Raw genomic sequence first — 19,602 nt, 5'->3', positions numbered from 1 at the left:
AGCTTCTCTATTACAACACAATTGATACTCTCACAATTTATGTACATTTATCACTTACTATAACAAAACGGTTTCAACTCGAAAATAGAATATTTTTCCATGGGTTTAGGGCCAAGCAAGTACACTCTAATTGGACGATGGTCGTTCATGTTACATGAAAAGGAACAAATTAAACGAAATTTCAAATTTTGTTTTCTTCCAATTAATCCAATATAGTTTTTTCTTCCACTTGCACAAATTCCTTAAACTTTTCTAAAAAGAAATATTGAAATTCATGATCCACACTTTAGAGTCTGAACCGATTTTCCAAAGTTCCCAACATCTACTTTTAAAAAGACATAATTTATTGAAAAAAAAAAAAAACATTCCTACACATAAACTAGAGACATTAGTGTTTTTTTTTTCCCTCAAATTTACAAATTTAATTTTAAAAGAAGAAACTAAAAATCCAAGAATAGAAAGGGAAAATAAGATGGAGAGGCAGAGCATGAATATAGCAGCAATGGCAGAAAGATCGGAGAAGAAGGTTGAGGGAACTTGGAGAAATTTGAAACTCATGGAAACAGATGGGTTTTTGGTTTTTTTCTTCTTCCCCCATTTTAGTAGGAGAGAATCGATGTTCAACCAGAAAAACAAGAATTTACCGGTTCTCTGTTTTTTCTTCCATGGCATTCCCTCCACTTTCTACTCTTCCTTTCTCCTTCTTCTTCCCCCTTTCATCATCATTCATCATTCCTCTAATTGAATCCAATTGAACTGAATTTACAGGTACCCTTCTTTTTGCCCCTACTCTCTTCCCACCATTCTTCTTTTGATTTCTTTTTCTTTCTTTCTTTCTTTCTTTCTTTCTTTCTTTCTTTCTTTCTAGGGTTTCCTCTCGAGGCCGCTGTTGCCGCCGCCGTCGTTTTTGGAGGACCACTTTAAGGGTTTCTCCGGCACTATTTAACGACTACTTCTTTGCCGGAAACTCTTCTAATGTCTTCCTCTTCCGGTTCTCCTTCCCCTTCTTCTGATTCCGGTTCCACTTCTCCTCCTCCTTCTCCACCTGCTCCTACTGCTCCGCCTCCTGATTCTTCTTCCTCTTCTTCTCCTCCTCCTCCCGATTCTTCTTCTTCTTCTCCGCCTCCGCCCGATTCGTCCTCTTCTTCTCCGCCTCCTCCAGATTCGTCCTCTTCTTCTCCTCCGCCGGAGTCTTCTTCTTCCTCTTCTCCACCTCCGCCAGATGCATCCCCACCGCCGCCGCCTAATGAATCGTCACCGCCTCCTAAGGACTCAAATTCTTCACCACCGCCGAAGAAAGGGGATGGGGATGGGAAATCTTCGTCTTCGCCGCCTCCTCCGCCACCACCACCGCCGCCGCCGCCGCCTCCTCCTCCTCCTCCTCCGCCAAATGGTTCGTCGAGACATTCTCCTCCTTCTCCGAGATCGATCAACTCAAGATCTTCGGACTCGTCGTCGGGTGGATCTGCACCCGAGGCGATGCCGATCATTGTAGGAGTGGCGGTGGCGGCTGGGTTTTTGTTATTTGCTATGGCGTTGATATTCTTCGCTTGCAGCCGAAAGAAAAAGAAGCAAAATAATAGTTCCACGTACTACGACGACCCCTCCGGTCCCAAAGGTATAATTATATATATATATTAAATATACTTTTAAACTCTCACGTACTTAAAGAAAAATATGTTTTTCAAAAATTTTGTGAAATTTATTTAAAAAATTATTTTGATCCACTTCTAAATTATCTAATTTTCTTTCGAATAAAATCCTTTTAATTAAACACTTGAAAATATAATCTAAATTTATCATAATCTATTCATTTCGATCTTCAATCTTATACATTAATTTTGTTATTTTTAAAATATTTGTTTTTCATTTTTTTCGCTAAAACTTTCAAATTTTTATTAGTAAAAATGAAAATAAAAAGATTAAAAAAAATTAATTCAAAGATAAGGATACCCAAATTAATAATATACAGACTAAAATAAATTAAAATCAAAATTAATATTTGAACGTAAAATTAATATTTTGATCGTGAAATGTTTATAAAACTTAAAAGCCCATTTTATTCACCAAACATTTTCTTAAAACAATATTTTTGATATAAAACGTTGGGTAAATTTTATTCTAAAGGGAAAAAAAAAGATTGTAAAATAATTTCTAAATTTTTTAATAAATCTATAAAATTTGTATTTCAACGTTGGATGGATATGTCTATTAAAGAATTAAATTGTTAAAGTAAAAATTTAGATTTGAAACATTTTAAGTAAAAACTATTACGTAAATTTAATTTATCTTTTGTGGAAAAGCAAATTTGCATACCAATTGTAATTGAAATTTAAACAACATTAGAATTTTGTAAATAGCAATTTAAATTTTAAAAAATATACTCCTAAATATTACATTTTTCTTTATGTATTAAAGTATTTTTCCACACGGTGTCCATAACTTCACAAAATTACTCTATGCCCCCTCTAAAAGTTTAAAACTACAGGTGGGGATCCATATTACAGCGGAAGGAATCACAACTGGAACAGTCCCGGCGAACATTACGTGAACATGGCGCCAATCAGCGGCGGTGGAGGCCAAGTAGGAGTATGGCCATCGCCCCCGCCTCCTCCTCCTCCGCTGGGAATCAACAGTGACGTGAGTTCCAATTTCTCAGGCCCACATGGACCACCGTTGCCGCCGCCGCACCCAGCGGTGGCGCTTGGGTTCAATAAGAGCACTTTCACTTACGACGAGCTGATGGCGGCGACGGCAGGGTTCTCTCCTGCAAATCTGTTGGGGCAAGGGGGATTCGGGTACGTTCATAAAGGAGTACTGCCAAATGGGAAGGAAATTGCCGTGAAAAGCCTGAAAACGGGAAGCAGACAAGGAGATCGGGAATTTGCGGCGGAGGTGGAGATCATCAGCCGTGTCCACCACCGACATTTGGTATCCCTGGTCGGATATTGTATTGCCGGTGACCGGAAGATGTTGGTTTACGAATTTGTCCCTAATAACAACCTTGAATTCCACCTTCACGGTACGTTTTTTCCTCTTCATTCATATGATTATTATATCGGGTATGATAATTAATTGCAGCAATCTCATTTTTCTACTCAATAAAATGTTTTTGTAAAAAACAATTTTATGGAACAAAAAAGTTTGCATGTCACATTGCATATGGGAATTGAAAATGCTACAAATTACGTTGATAGACTTTATTATATTTATATTGTTATCTTATAGATTAATAATTCAAACTTAACTATTATATTTAAAAGGATCCTATTTATATAATTATAGGCGAGGGGAGGCCACCTTTGGACTGGTCGACTAGGGTGAAGATCGCATTGGGTTCGGCCAAAGGCTTGGCCTATCTCCACGAAGATTGTAAGCATTACTATTATTATTTTGATACAAAACAATTATATTTTTAAATATTCTAATAATAATTATTAATAATATTATAGTTCTACAAAAAAAATTACATAATTTCAATAAATATGCTTGAATATAATATTGCTTGCAGGTCATCCTCGCATTATCCATAGAGATATCAAAACTGCCAATATTCTTATAGACATGAGTTTCGAAGCTAAGGTATATCTCAAAAAGAAAGAAAGGAAAGTTCTTTTTTGCTATTAAATTTTTTGTATAATTTTCATCTACTCCACAAGCTTTTTAGTTTAGTTTTAATTATGTGATTAAGTTTCCAGATGTTATAATTTTATTACTTAAATTTAAATTTTACTTCAATTTGGTATCTAAATTTTAAAATCGTTTTTTTTACATAGTACTAATATCTATTAATTAATTTACAGACATTAACATTAATCCCTGAAAGTTGGTAAATATTAATGAGTAATTGGTGGCTGATTTTGGATTGTAACATGGTGATGACTATTATTATTGTTGTTGTTGTTGCTAAAGGTGGCTGATTTTGGATTGGCGAAGCTCAACCAAGACAATTACACTCATGTATCTACACGAGTTATGGGTACATTTGGGTACGTTAAATTATCCATCTTTAAGATGAAATTTGTATTTTTATTCACTGCTATAGTTGTTGTGAAAAATCTTACACTATTATCGTATAATTAAATAAATAAGTAATTGAGAAATCAAAAGCAAAATATAAAACATAAAAGTTTACTAGAAAAACTCCATAATGGGGGAATACGTAATTTTCTCCCATATCCACACAAAATCTTGTGAAAATTTGTTAGGTCATATTATGTGAGGGTTTCACGAGTAGTTCTTCTACTTTCCGAATAAAATTTTCTCCCAAATTCTAATTACGAAATCATTCTCTCAAAACTTTCTTTTTTTTGTCGATATCTTTTTTGCTACTCTCAAACTAGAGAATACGATCCAAACTTAAAAAAGTTGATAGCTTAGGGTGTGTTTGTTAAAATGTGGATAGCCCAAATCATTCGAAACCAAACTTGTAGACATTTTTTTATAGTGCTTGAAGTTAATTACCAACATTTCTAATATTTTGTCAAAATTTGATGCTAATATCAATAATGATCACGTACAGATATTTGGCTCCAGAGTATGCATCAAGTGGAAAGCTAACAGAGAAATCAGATGTATTCTCATATGGTGTAATGCTTCTAGAATTGATTACCGGGAAACGACCTGTGGATGCAACGGGAGAAATGGAGGACAGCTTAGTGGACTGGGTTGGAAATTTAACTAATTAAGATTAATTTTTTAAATGAATTAATTTCTCCAAAATTTTGAAATTTAAAGGAAAAACTTTGTGTTGGATTAATGTGAATACAGTCTAGGCCTCTTTGTACAAAAGCAATAAACAACCAAGGAAATTTTGAGTTGGTTGATCCAAGGTTGGAGAATAACTATGATGTTGAAGAAATGGCTTGCATGGTGGCTTGCGCCGCAGCTTGCATTCGTCATTCTGCTCGTCGCCGCCCTAAAATGAGTCAGGTTAAACATCTCAAAACTTTATCATGTTTAGTGTATTCAAATATAGTAAATGAAATTAAATAAAGACAATTAATAGATCTATCAAACCCATGGATTTGAATACTTACTAAATTAACAAATATTCGAATTCATGGCACAGGTGGTACGAGCATTGGAAGGCGATGTGTCATTAGAGGACTTGAACGAGGGAATAAAGCCAGGGCAAAGCTCATACTTCGGGTCCGGCACGTCCTCGGAGTACGACGCAAGTTCCTACAGCGCCGACATGAAGAAGTTCCGAAAAGTGGCGTTGGACAGCCGAGAGTACACAAGCAGCGATTACGGCGGCACCAGTGAGTACGGCCTAAACCCTTCCTCAACAAGCAGCGAAATCAGTCGAAAACCTAGTGGCCTTTCCTCTCCCGTTGCACAACCTCCCAATCCCTAAAATTGTTTAAATTAAACCAAAATCTCTTCAAATCATCATCACTCTTCTTCTTCGTTTGATTCGATTGTTCTGCGCTTTGGAACGGCCGATCGATGAATTTTCCTGTTTTTCTTTTTCTTTTTTTTTTTTTTTGGTTAATTTTAGGTTGTGGATCGCTTTTAATTAAGTTTCGTATTTTTGATCAGAGTTCGTAAACACAAAAATGTGTGGACGCGTATATGATTCATTTTGTTGAATGAATACTTGTTGCGGATAATTTGTTTGTTTCTTGGGTTTGGCATACTTTCATCCTCTTGTTTTCCTTTCATGCACTTTTCCCCATCCTCTGATTTCATCAATATATTATTGTTTATGTTATTATTATTGCAGAGACTTTGAACCGTTTGACTTGATGGTCGAGAAGGCGTGTTTTATGTCGATTGGTTTATGATGCTAAATATAAGGATACTGACATTATTATTTACACTAATTTTAAAAGTTCTCTCTCTTCTAGTTCTAAGCATTGTATTATCAATTATGATTGTTTGTAATAGGAATCTATTTTTACAGCAAGAAAGCGAAAGGACTGCTAATATGGATATAAACAAGTCCTTCGGACGTCAAAAATGAAAATTTTGATAAAATATTTACAAAATATAGTAACATTTCATATTTTTAGTAAGAATCGACATTGATAGACACTAATGAACTTATATTAGAATTCAAAATTTTGTTATATGGTGTAAATATTTTAGTTTATTTTATTATATTTAAAAATGTCTTTGTTTTTTCTTTTGTTATATATGAAAATAATTTCAATTACTCTGTTTTTTTATTTTTGTTATTTATGACAATCTCTCTTATAATGGTAGTGCAGGTGTTTACTTTTTTTTATATATGGTAATGAAAAATTTAAGAGGTTGTTTAGGAAGGTAGAATGTAATTAAAATTATTGTGAATTAGAGAATGATATATACAATAGTATTTGACCAACAAAATTTGATTGGAATGCATAGTAGAGTTACTAGATAAGTTGTTTATGTTTTTAGAATTTAGCTATGAATTCAACCATTTTATTTAAGAAAGATATAAATTGTTGTAAGACATGGAAAGAAAAATTATAAGCTTAATTTTAAAAAATAAAACAAAAGGTATAATGAATACTAAACGAAGCCTAACCATGTATATATTTTTCGAAAATTTTATACTATATCAATTAACTTGAAACCTTCGTATATATTATTTTACATATTTTCTTACAAGTACCATTGTACTCGAGGGTGACGAAATATCTCATTTCATACGGACAAAAAATTTGCAATATAATTTCACATTAGTGAAATGCATGTATATGCATGATACATAAGCCGTCAAAGAGTTTAGAGCTTTTTTGTGACATCTTATATCAAATTGTATGTTAAGATTTTATTATATGTTGGTGTTGGAAATGCAATCAGAGCACCATATTAGTTAAACAATGCAAGGATGATAATAAGTATATATGATCAACTATCATTAATGGTACAAGACATTTTGGCGAAACCAAAAATAAAGACATGGTCATGCTATAAACTACTATATAAGACGATTATTAACACACCATGCATGCAGAACTTATAATAATCTCAATTTTGTATTGATAAATACTTTCATCAATTAAGTTTTTCTTTTTTTTTTTTTCGTTTTGTTTTAAACTTTCTATATATCATCATGATATACAGGAAGTTTAAAATAAATATATACAGATCAAGTTAGTCGTTAGCATTAGTAGTTGGAGATTAATGATAGGGTTAGTGGTCTAGAAAGTTGGGCATTGAAGATAATTCTCATGGTTGGCCGTTGAACATGGTAGTTATAAGGAGTTGGACGTTGAAGATGGCTGCTATAGATGGTCATGATCATCTTAGAATTTTGTTGTGGTAGGTGATATGCCGAAGCATGTTGGTTGGACGTGGATGTGAGAAGAGCGATCCTCAAATTTAGCTTCCAAAGGTGGCTGTCGGAACATATATTGATTGTTTCTGGTGAGACGATTGGAAATATTATAAAAAAAATTAATTTCATATATATAAACATTAAATTCTAACAATAAACATCTTTCAACTCTTATATTTGAGTTGTTTAACATCAACTTCTAAAAAATGATGATTCAGTTGTCATATTAAGTTAGATGTAATTCAATCTCCAAACACATCCTAAATTTATTACAAAGTTTGAAATTGGTCGATAAATTAAAAAATTAATTTACAGTATTAAGGAATATTAAGCAACAAAGCCCATGGGATTAATTCATAACATTAGAAAAAAAAAACATAATGTAACACAAACTGAATTTAAATTTTTAATACATAAAGGATTAAAGTAAAAGAAGAAATAAAATGGAGGAAGACACGTGTGAAGTGTTAATTGGATGGGTAAAAAAATGTAAAATAGGGTAATTGGATCTACCTTACAGTTGTCCTAAAATGAAGAAAATAGTGAGATTTGCAAATAATAAAATACATTATTATACTCACCCGCCAATTTCCCCTTCTTCCCATTTCACCCCTTACGTTACCTTGTTCTTCTTCTTCTTCTTCTTCTTCTTCTTCTTCTTGGATCTCACTTCCTCACCTTCCCCCATTTCAATCCCATCCACCGACCAATTCTTCCTCCATGGCTCAGCCTCTTGTCAAGAAGGACGACGACTATGACGACGAAGGTACTTACTTATCACTCCACGTTCTTTGGATTACCAGTACTTTATCTCTCATTCTTCTTCTGGAATTCGATCTGGCTGTTTTTGGAAAAATTTGAATTGGCTTCATCAGTTTCTCACCTCTAATTAGTTTTTCTATTGTAGAACTTTCTCAGATCTCACTGATTTTTTTGTCATTTTAGTTACATTTTGATCTAGTCTCTTGATCGTATTCGATATAGAGAGTATTCGTCTTGTTCATGCGTGAATTGTTATGTATGTGTTTGTTTGATTGGTGTGGATGTGATTGTTGAATGTTATGCTACACTTTGTCGTAATTTTATGGATTTACCTGTGTTCTTGTGTTTTTGATCTCTACATTTTGATCTATACTCGTTTTGCTACTGTATTCTGACGCTGGTTGGGTATTTTTCTGCTTTTTATAGAGGAATATTCTCCGTTTTTGGGGATTGAGAAAGGCACCGTTCTTCAGGAAGCACGGGTATTCAATGATCCTCAGCTAGACACAAGGAAATGCTCCCAGGTATATGCTTTGAATAAATGGAATTGGTTGATATGTTTTAGACATCAATCTTTCATTTCTTCCTAGTTTAGTTTTTGGTGTTCATCGCTTTTGTGTCTGGTATTTAGGTCATAACGAAGCTTTTGTATCTGCTCAACCAAGGTGAAACCTTCACAAAGGTTAAGTGGCCTTTACTTCAATTGCTCATCAATGTTTTAGTTGTTGTTCTTCTCATGTTATTTTTTCCATCTTAAAAATGAATTGTATGGATACACGTGTGTTTTTGCCTTGTGTATTTTTTAGTTTCTCATAATATCCTTATTGATTTCTGAACTATTTTAGGTGGAAGCTACAGAAGTGTTCTTTGGTGTGACTAAGCTCTTCCAGTCTCGAGATATTGAATTGAGGAGAATGGTTTATTTAATGATAAAGGAGCTCTCGCCATCTTCTGATGATGTTCGTACTTGTTTGATTTAATTTCATGAGTTTACTGTAAATGAAGAAATACAAACTGACCATTCTTATATTTTCAAAATTGAAGGTTATTATCGTAACAAGCTCTCTGATGAAGGACATGAACAGCAAGAATGATATGTACCGTGCTAATGCTATACGTGTACTTTGTAGAATTACAGATGGTACCCTACTCACCCAAATTGAGCGGTATCTGAAGCAAGCAATTGTGGACAAAAACCCAGTGGTTGCTAGTGCAGCCTTAGTTAGTGGGATTCATTTACTCCAGGTATCATCTAGTCATGTTTAATGGTAAACATACCACCTTTTTACATGATAATTCTATTTAATTAACATTGCTGTCTCTTTACTTAGACTAATCCTGAGATTGTGAAGCGATGGAGTAATGAGGTCCAGGAAGCTGTTCAGTCAAGGGCACCACTCGTACAATTTCATGCCTTGGGTTTGCTTCATCAGGTATGCCAAAGTTAATATTTTAATTTATTATGTGCTTATTGCTTAGAATATAGAGGACATGTTTGGATTGACTTTCTAAGCGTTTGAAAACATTTTTTTTACACTTAAAAACACTTAAAAGAAGTAATCCAAACAGACTAAGAGTTTTAAATTTGATTCTTCTGCCACATTTGTACAATGTTATCGATTTTTAGAGTAAAGGTTTCAACTTAGAATTATTTCTATATTTGATGTGTTCATACTGCATACTATGACTTATTTAGGCTTCTCAAGTCTCTATAGCCAATGAACTTTGTGATTCTAGCCATCCAGATATGGTAGGAGAAAAGATAGGCCGACGCTTTCAACAGTATCAAAATCAGCACGAAAACCCAAAACCCAAAACCCAAATGCCTTCGTCCATGTTCCAACGTTCTACTACAGAACAGTCTTTCTTCAAAGGAAAGAGCATAAGTACGAGGAGAAACCAGCTTGAGTGGTGAGGTACCAACCCAAGTATAAGATCAAAATAGTGTGGAGAGACCATTGCCAAATTCGTAAATATTAAATTCTGCTGCCTCATACATAATATATTTTCTAAGATTGTTGGAGTAGTTGAGCAAATGAGAACTTTCTTTATTACCGAAGTGTGTGGAGATGTACTTAATTGCAATGACCCTCCTCCATAATGTGGTTTTCTCAGTGTAGAATCACCAGATCCATTTAATAAGAGTGTATTACTCTTCAACTTAATGCCCATATGGCCCAAATCACCATCAGATTGCTTTACTTTTTGCCGAAAAATGTGACGCCTTCCTATTTTCCTGTTATTCATTCCACAGAAATCTATGAAAGTGTTTTTCTCTAGTGCCAGCAGCATTGGATGATTGGTAAAAGAGGAAAGGTAATAGGTTGGAAGATTGTAAAGGGCAACTCGGAGAAGAGTAAGCCACTACTCACTTTTTGAGAAATAAGATTCCTTCCAATTATTTAGCCTTCTAACCACTTCTATTATTGGCCCCAAAGGATACAGATTGACAGTTACCATTTAGAGTCAGACTTAAGTAATTGGCGCGCCAGAACACCCAATTTGCACCTAAAATCAGGAGCAAGTGTAGTTAATGTCTCTTTATCATTGTTGACCCTAGAAATTCAGATTTGTGATGGTTAACACTCAAGTTGTATGTACACTCAAAGGTGTTAATGGCATTGAATAAGTTTGTAAGAAAAGCTTTGTCTTGCTCCTGGAAAGAAATGTATATGTTGTTGTCAGCGAAGAGAAGGTGGTCTATGGATAAATTGCCATTTTCAATGTCAAAGCCTCTAATGTTTCCAATTGATCCCTCATTAGCAGTCATATGGCTCATTACATCCACAACCAAGATGGGGTCAGGCCATGAGAGAATAATATTTTTCCGTTGGTGTCCCATTAATGAGGATTGAGAAGTTTGCCGATGAGATGTGACCCCAATCTATCTCCTCCATCTGTGACCAAAACCTTTAGCCCTAGGAGTGCCATCACTAAAGTCCCAATCCACCATTTCAAAAGCCTTCTTAATATCAAGCATAATGATGACCCACTCCTCTCTGTCATCTTCTATTCCTCAACGTGTTTGTTTGCAATAAGAGACACGTCAAGAATCTTTCTCCCTTAAAAAAAAGTGGATTGGTAATTTGTGAAGGTGAATGGAAAAACATTTTTAAGCCTTTCTGAGAGCATCCAAGCAATGACTTGCAAAGGCAAGATGTGAGGCTTTTAGGCCTGAAATCCCTCATGGTTGTTGCAGCACTTTTCTTAGAAATAAGCCAAATATAAGTATCATTTGGTTCGTTGATGATAGCACTCTCTAAATAGCAATGGAACGATCTTGAGATTGCCTTTGAGAATGTTCCAGTTTATTTTTTTAAAGAAAAGGAAGCCCAAGAGGTTTATTAGTACCAAGATCCGACCCCATGCAAACTTCGAGAAGGGTCCTTTGAAATCTGTCCTTTTTTGGGGGTCAATAGGATCCCTGATAGTCAAACGTTGGTACTTGACCATGTCTCTGCCTCTTTATGTACAAACCCGAGTAAAAATCCTGAAACTCAGCTTCAATGTCCATCAGTGACCAAACTAGCACTAGAACTTAGAATCTACACAATGGTGTTCCTTCTTTGCTTATACAACATCATCTATTGAAGAACTTGCTATTTTCATCACCCTCAATAGCTCATTTCAGCTTACTTTTCTGTCTCCCTTTGGTCTTCTCTCTAGATGAAATGTCCGCAAGTTCAATCCTGATGGTAACCTTTCTCTGTTTTTTATCAGTGTTTCAAATTTACTTTTTTTTTTTTTTTTAAGTTAGCAAAAATTCTAGTATTTCTACATGATTTGGTTAAATATAGAGAGCTAATGGTTCTTTGTAGTGCTTTTTATTCTCTTCGTTTTTCTTTTTGCTGCAAATTGTTGCCTGAAAATTTTGCTCTTTTTCCAAAGCATCAGTTGTATATCCTTCCATAGTGTTGGATATCTCCATTTTTCATCTTAATATGATTTGTAATTGTTCTATTTGTACTTCGAGTAATGCCACAAAAGAACAGACTGAGATCTGTTGAGAAACTTCCCTGATAGCTCTAAGATGAGTGAAATTTATTGAGATTGGACATTGTAGTATGATTTAATATTTTTGTGGGCATAGTGGATACTGCTGATCTCTGGGTGAGGTTAGTTTTGAATTTAAAATATATAACGAAAAATCATATTTCAAACTGCAGATTCGTCAGAATGATCGTTTAGCTATTAACAAGTTGGTTAGTAGCTTGACGCGGGGTACTGCTCGCTCTCCTCTGGCCCAATGCCTTTTGGTTCGTTATGCCAGTCAGGTGTGTTTCAGAACAGGGTCATACCAAGCACCAAATTTCTCTTTTATGTTAATGCAAAAATGGAAGTCTTTTGCAGGTTGCTAGTGAGTCAGCTGCTAACAGTCAAACTGGGGATCGACCTTTATATGATTTTCTCGACAGTTGTCTGCGGCACAAATCAGAGATGGTCATCCTTGAAGCTGCCAGAGCTATTGCAGAACTAAATGGTGTGACAAGCAGAGAAGTTACACCAGCAATTACTGTACTTCAGCTCTTTTTAAACTCTCCCAAGCCAGTATTGAGATTTGCAGCCATTCGTACTCTGAACAAGGTACCCTACATTTTAGTCATGCTCTTTTCTCTAGTAAATTTAGATATTTTTTCTTTTAAAGGATGGTTAGGTAATATGAATTTACTCAGTATATTAAAATATGGAAGAGAGCTATTTTTTTTTTTTTTTTTAATGTGCCCTTATTTAATTTAATCACGGGATATAATGTGGGTCCTTGTATTTCTACTCCATTCTTGTTACTACCTTCTTGAAGTCAATACACAAAGAAACTTGTACTTTACAGGTGGCAATGACACATCCAATGGCTGTCACGAACTGTAACATTGATATGGAAAGTTTGATTTCAGACCAGAACAGAAGCATTGCAACTCTTGCAATAACCACACTTCTAAAGACTGGAAATGAGTCAAGTGTGGATCGCCTGATGAAGCAGATAACAAATTTTATGTCAGATATTGCTGATGAATTTAAAATTGTAGTTGTGGATGCCATTAGATCCCTGTGTTTGAAGTTTCCATTGAAGTACAGATCTCTGTGAGTGATTAATGTTCATAATTTAGTGTTTGAATATTACATTTTTTTTTCTTAGGTTGTATTCTTTTTACTTTAGTAATACACATACACACTCAAAAAAAGGGATATTATAATTTATTGGGTGCTTACTTACTGTATGTAATGTACGTATTTCTTACATGAAGCACCTATCAATGTTGATTGTGTTTTTTCTATCATAGGATGAACTTCCTATGTAACATTCTCAGAGAAGAAGGTGGATTTGAGTACAAAAAGGTGATAGTTGATTCAATTGTGATTCTTATTAGAGATATACCTGAAGCAAAAGAAAATGGTTTGCTTCATTTGTGTGAGTTCATAGAGGACTGTGAATTCACTTATCTTTCCACACAGGTCAGTCTTTCATCATCATTTTGATAATTGGTTGAGAAATTAGATCTTTCTTTCCTTCTGATGTGGTAGATAACTTTGGTCTTTGTCTTAGATACTTCACTTTCTAGGGATTGAAGGTCCAAAAGCCTCAGATCCTAGCAAGTATATACGTTATATATATAATCGTGTACATCTTGAGAATGCAACTGTTCGAGCCTGTGCAGTGAGCACTTTGGCCAAGTTCGCTGTCATGGTTGATTCATTGAAGGTATTTTTTCTTTGGTTCTCCTCTCTTCCACTAGAATGAAAGTGCATGGTAACTTTTTACTTTGCTAAACTGATTGAAAATTTCCTAAAACTGTTTCAGCCCCGAATATATGTTCTCCTTCGACGATGCCTTTTTGACAGTGATGATGAGGTGAGTCTATGATTTAACAGGTCTTAGATTTCTTGTTCTTGATTATTTATTTTGAATAGTTTATTCATGTTTCAATGTTTGGTGCTTTATACTGTCATTTTTGTGTGCATTTAAGCTGTTATATGATGACTGCAACTATTTTGGTTGGGGGTGAGGAAATATATGACAATTGATGATATTAATTTATTGAAATGTCAATAAATGTTTCAGAAAAAATACTTGTAGAAATTGTAAAAAGTCAACCAATGAAGTTATAGCGTTGGTTTTATCAAGTTATAATTAACCATTTTAACAATTCTTTTCCATAAATGGGGGTTTACTCATTGATATACCTAGCTCAAAGGGTTGCTCTATGTTATTAGTTAATTGAAATATCAGCCCATTAAGAGAGATTTGAGCAATAAATGGTGTTTTGGTCAGTCTGTCCATTGCTGATCACTATGTATAATAACCCTTTCCCTAAGAGCTTGTTGAAGAATAAAGACAACAAAGTATTCACTATAATCTTAACGTACATAATTTGCACTATGATCTCAACGAATTCAGTTCACCTAGTTATAGACCTGCTATCTAATTATATGAAAACTAAGATCCAGTCTTTGGTTTAGAATGTGTTGAAGTATTTTACAGAATTAATCCTGGTTAACCTCTCTAAGACTAATTATAAATTGATAATGCTCCTTGGACCTATTGATGGGCAGCGCCAAAAAGTTGCAAAGCATAAAAGAAAGTTCATTCTGAGAAATCAATAAGGGATGGTCATAAATATGGTCTAAAAGTTTCAGTTGTCTAATTTAAGATGAGTTAGACTTTCTTTAGGTAGTGGAGTTGAAGATAGGGTTATAGTTGACATCTGCTTGCCCATCCTTGTATATGATTTGATGAGATGTAGTTATATTGGTTTATGCATAGTATTGTATCCAGTTATCACGAACATTTGTTGACAATTCTTGTCTTATTTTCTGAAAGACATAACAGAAAAAGAAAAGAAAACTAGTGGAGAGCATGCAGTTGGTATAATGCACATCCCCACATGATACACTATTCCTTGATCATTATTCAGTCATTTATCATAATATCTTCTTGTTCCAAATTTTCATTTGGTGTTGATGCTGTGTATTTATCATCATTGTTATGGTGGCTCTATTGTTTTGCTGTTTCTTATTTTTTTGGATTTCGGAAATGAACATTTTTTTGCTTGTTTCTATTTCTACGAGAATATGATCTTGGTTTTTACTTTTTTTCCCTGAACAAATGTGCAACTGTGGACCAATTGTTGGCTGCAGGTTCGTGATAGGGCAACCCTTTATCTTAAGACACTTGGAGCAGATGGTTCAGTTCTTGTAAATGAGAAAGACGTGCCAGAAATTCTTTTTGGCTCTCTAGACTTGCCACTGGGGAATCTAGAGACCAGTTTGAAAAATTATGTAAGGTGTTTTGACCTGGTGTTCTTAAATTTAGAATTCCAGTCTCACTCAAACATTGCATTTGGGCACAGGAACCTTCTGAAGAACCTTTCGATCTTGATTCTGTACCTAAGGAAGTTAGATCCCAGCCACTTGCTGAGAAAAAAGGCAGTGGTAAAAAACCGAATGGGCTTGGAGCTCCTCCCATTACCCTTGCTTCTTCTGTTGATGCCTATGAAAAGATGCTTCGGTCCATTGAAGAATTTGCTGGCTTTGGGAAGCTTTTCAAGGTTCTTTCATCTGCCATACAAAATCTTATATGTTAGTGTGCGGCGTATTTATTCTGGGAACTTCTTTGTTGTCCTTGCAGTCATCCGCATCTTTGGAGCTTACAGAGGCAGAAACGGAGTATGCTGTCAACGTTGTCAAGCATATTTTTGATAGACACGTTGTCTTTCAATATAACTGCACGAACACAATTCCTGAGCAGCTACTAGAAAATGTAATGCCTGAAATCAACTGCAACTTTTTGTTGAACCACCTAGAGAATTGCTTTTATAATATTGTCTGCCCCTGTAGATCACTGTTGTTGTGGATGCCTCGGAAGCAGAGGAATTCTCGGAAGTGGTATCTAAGCCACTCAGATCTCTTCCTTACAATTCACCTGGCCAAACCTTTGTGGCATTTGAGAAACCAGATGGAGTCGCTGCAGTTGGGAAATTCCCAAATGTGTTGAAGTTCATTGTCAAAGAGGTATGGAATTTTTCCGTGTTTCACAAATTGTGCACCATCCTTATTTGATGAAGTATTTTAATTAATTAAGACAAAATGTTTTGTCTCATTTAAACTCAATCATTTTGTTGTACAAGTCTATGTTAGTTTTTTGTGATTGACGTGATTTGTGAGTTCTAATCTGGCATTTTACGATAAGAATGAATGTAAAGATGTTAGATGAACGTTTTTATTTTTGAGACACCAAATTCGCATGTTCTGCTTCTATCTGTAGTTATATGTCCAAATGTTGACCCTCTCTTCAAAACTACTTTTCATGCACAACACATTTGTCTGGAGAGAATGTAATGTTCTCGTAGGCACTTAAGAGATGTACTTTCTCGTCAATAATTAATCAAATACAGTGTGGTCTTTCTAGACTAATCCATCTGTCTTTTTCTTTTCCTTTTTTCTCTATGCTTCTTGGAAAAAGATTGATCCGTCTACTGGCGAGGCAGAGGATGATGGTGTTGAAGATGAATATCAGCTTGAGGACGTTGAGGTGGTCGCAGCAGATTACATGTTGAAAGTAGCAGTGTCTAACTTCAGGAATGCATGGGAAAGCATGGGTGAAGATGGTGAACGAGTAGATGAATATGGATTAGGTCCGAGGGGGAGCTTGGCTGAAGCTGTGCGTGCTGTCATAGATCTCCTAGGCATGCAGCCTTGTGAGGTATGCCCATATGGATTTATTTCGTACGTTCATAAATATTTTCATATTAGGAAAACTCCTCTGAATAATTGAACAGTACAATTAATGTGCCAACACTTGAAAATAATTCATCTAAAAAATGAACTGTGTGATTAGCAGCATAAGGTTTTTTATTACCATGTTTCTCTTTCTGAACCGGCGACAATTAATAATACTGTTTTAGTTACATGGTAACAACGTTTAGCAGCTTGGGTGCTTTTTTATGTGTCAAATGTTAAAAATGAATGTTGAACCTATTCTAGTGCATGTCCTACCTTTGGTTGGCTTCATATCTTTTCCCCCTGCAGCCCAAAGAAGCCAACCTATTCATTTGCTCGAGAATTTTGATCATTAAGGCGTTGTTTGATAACTTTTTTTTTTCTTTTTGGTTTTATGTTTCTGAAACATATACCTTTCCATGTTTCTTAAAAACATACGTGGATTCTAAAATATTTCAAAAACGACTTTTCTTAGTTTGGTTTGGTTTTTGGAAACACGTTTTAGAAGTGGGTAATAAAGAAAGAAAACAATGGGTAGAACTAGTAAACTTAATTTTCAAAATCAGAAAACCAAAAACGAAACTATTACCAAAAGGGTCCCAAGTATATCATTCCTCCTCACATATGTAACTTTTGCTTTTGTCTCTTCTTTTTGTTGTTTCCCAGGGCACAGAAGTTGTCCCGACCAATGTGCGGTCACACACATGTTTACTATCTGGTATATTCATTGGAAACGTCAAAGTACTCGCCCGTCTCTCATTTGGTCTCGATGCTTCAAGAGAGGTTGCAATGAAGCTGGTTGTCAGATCTGACAATGAAGCAGTCAGTGATCTCATTCATGAGATTATCTCCTGCGGCTAAGTCGGTCCAGTCCCTTATCGGAAATTCTTACTCAAGTGTTGCTGTGGATCAAAGGTTGTCAGCTCAACCATGAAACCACTTCATTTTTGGGCGTTAGCCTTCCAGGTTTACTTTTCGATTTAGCTGTTGTTTAGCTCCATTATATTTTATTAGCTAAAGTATCATATGATAGTCCTTGGAAAGGCTCAACTCCTGCTGCCGCATTAATTAGGACCCAACCTTTACTTTGTCAACAAAAACGTTTTCTTTTCCCCTTCATTTTAGGTCATATTTTACCTTAAGAACCAAGATTTCATTCGTTGGGGGGGAGCAATCAATTTGCTTCCCAATATATGTATAAGACAACACAAATATATCTCAGGCATTCAAACCATTTTTCCTTTACCGTTGAGAAAAAGTACGTTTCAAATTATCAATAAATTTTGAACTTAGTTATTCTTTGAATATATGGAGCCAATTGGTTTGTGTTTCAAATGAGAGCTTTTGGTATTAATATTATTTGGTTGAAAGAAAGTAGATTTTTAGGTGTTTGGTTTCATGGGGGTTGGAGTCGTGAACTTTAATGGCTTTTTTGGTCGAAATAGTTTGTGAGCCCACATCAATTTTAAACTCTATTAAATCCTGATAGTTCACAATTTTGTAGATTACTCTGTGTGGGCAGATTATGGTATGAGTATTTGACTCATTTACTAGAGTGGTTCATCCTATCAATTGCTCTATTTTCGTGTATCTTTGGATTTATATATTTTCTTCCCAACTTACTATAACTTTGATATCTTTCAAGAAAGTAATGACATTTAAGCTAAAAAAATAGTAGTATATATAGTTGCAGTGATAGAATAATTGCATATAACAAAAAAAAAAAAAAAAAAAAAAAAACTAGTAAAAGACTAAAAAACCCATGTGTAGCCATCATTTTAGATGCTTCTTTTCACATTTCTCAAATTTAGGGTTGTCACCAATAGAATCGATAGTTGCTTAAGTTGCTATCATGAATAGATGCTATTATTTATAGCTTTTCAATTTGAGAAACGTGTTATAACTATCTATAATGTTCATTAATGGATGAAAATGACATTTTAAAAACAATTTATCAGTTGACTCATTAACCTTTGATAATTTTGTAAATATTTTATTCTTGTGTTATATTTTTAGTTTATTTACTTGTTTGCTGTGATTTTAAAATAAAATTCAAATAACAGACCAAAATTGGATTTGATCCTGGTTAAAATAATTTGGGTTAAGACTTTAGAAAACATTTTTCGGTCAATAAATTTTAAGTTGCAACAATTGACTCTTGAGTTTTAGTAAGAATAAAAAGTTTATAATCTTTTGGCATTTGAAAGTCGTAATAATTTAATACTTATCCCGATAAATTTGAACTAAATTATGTCAATTTGATCGGTCTTTATGATCTTACATGAAGATTTTGTTTTTTATAAAATCATTAAAAGGTTTTAGTAGTGAAATTATTATAAAAGAAATTTGACCAACTTGACTTTACAATTTGTAAATTTTATAAAATTTACTATAACAATGTACATGAATATTCAAAAAGTGACGTGGAAGCGCTATTAAATATTCTAAAGTATCCAAAGATCTGCTCTATTCAATCAAGATCAATATTTTTGGGATTGTAGTGGGAGAGAATACTTTGGATATATCAGCTCTTCAACCTACGACCTATTTTGTCTCTAATCCTCCTTTAGCTTCGCTTCCAGGCTTTCTTCCCCTAAAAATTCAATTCTTCATAACGTGACCGGCTGATAGATAGGTCCGGAGGACGGATATAAAGGTTCTGACTTCTAAGCATCTTTATTCCCTTTGCTGCTTTCCCTCTTTCATCCTCCTTTAGCAATAGAAAGGGAGGACAGTGGGAGCCATGTCAACCCGACCTTTCCTTCCTATTTAAATAACAAGAAAATCAACTTAGGTCATGTCTTTAACCCACGACCTAGCTCCCACCCTACCGTCTCCCGCCGTGCCAGCAT

General features: G+C 34.7%; 2 protein-coding genes across 2 annotated transcripts; both read left to right on the top strand.

The window, feature by feature from the left end:
• The first annotated feature begins 575 nt into the window (after positions 1–575).
• Positions 576–5,625, top strand: LOC103497494 (putative proline-rich receptor-like protein kinase PERK6). The gene is made up of 9 exons (XM_051079686.1): positions 576–768; positions 869–1,618; positions 2,489–3,022; positions 3,286–3,372; positions 3,512–3,582; positions 3,913–3,989; positions 4,523–4,667; positions 4,771–4,932; positions 5,072–5,625. The coding sequence occupies exons 2-9, from the start codon at positions 976–978 to the stop codon at positions 5,357–5,359; spliced, it is 2,007 nt and encodes a 668-aa protein (XP_050935643.1). The 5' UTR covers positions 576–768; positions 869–975; the 3' UTR covers positions 5,360–5,625.
• A 2,231-nt stretch (positions 5,626–7,856) lies between these two features.
• Positions 7,857–18,055, top strand: LOC103497495 (coatomer subunit gamma-like). Its single transcript, XM_008459708.2, has 18 exons — positions 7,857–8,039; positions 8,462–8,559; positions 8,667–8,717; positions 8,881–8,994; positions 9,080–9,280; positions 9,367–9,468; positions 12,202–12,309; positions 12,386–12,619; positions 12,864–13,114; positions 13,315–13,486; positions 13,578–13,733; positions 13,833–13,883; positions 15,170–15,310; positions 15,382–15,579; positions 15,660–15,791; positions 15,869–16,042; positions 16,494–16,733; positions 17,417–18,055. The coding sequence occupies exons 1-18, from the start codon at positions 7,994–7,996 to the stop codon at positions 17,609–17,611; spliced, it is 2,664 nt and encodes an 887-aa protein (XP_008457930.2). The 5' UTR covers positions 7,857–7,993; the 3' UTR covers positions 17,612–18,055.
• Positions 18,056–19,602: the final 1,547 nt, after the last annotated feature.

The sequence above is a fragment of the Cucumis melo genome, chromosome 11 (genome assembly GCF_025177605.1).
Source record: "Cucumis melo cultivar AY chromosome 11, USDA_Cmelo_AY_1.0, whole genome shotgun sequence".
Taxonomy (NCBI): Eukaryota; Viridiplantae; Streptophyta; class Magnoliopsida; order Cucurbitales; family Cucurbitaceae; genus Cucumis; species Cucumis melo.
The sequence above is the reverse complement of the archived record's forward strand: the minus strand, read 5'-3'. Positions and strand labels throughout refer to the sequence as shown.

Coding starts and splice junctions, on each gene's coding strand:
- LOC103497494 (XM_051079686.1), top strand. CDS start 976: ATGTCTTCCTCTTCCGGTTCTCCTTCCCCTTCTTCTGATTCCGGTTCC. Junction 3,023..3,285: donor CCTTGAATTCCACCTTCACG/GTACGTTTTTTC, acceptor ATATAATTATAG/GCGAGGGGAGGCCACCTTTG. Junction 4,933..5,071: donor GCCGCCCTAAAATGAGTCAG/GTTAAACATCTC, acceptor TTCATGGCACAG/GTGGTACGAGCATTGGAAGG.
- LOC103497495 (XM_008459708.2), top strand. CDS start 7,994: ATGGCTCAGCCTCTTGTCAAGAAGGACGACGACTATGACGACGAAG. Junction 15,311..15,381: donor AGACCAGTTTGAAAAATTAT/GTAAGGTGTTTT, acceptor ATTTGGGCACAG/GAACCTTCTGAAGAACCTTT. Junction 16,043..16,493: donor TGAAGTTCATTGTCAAAGAG/GTATGGAATTTT, acceptor TCTTGGAAAAAG/ATTGATCCGTCTACTGGCGA.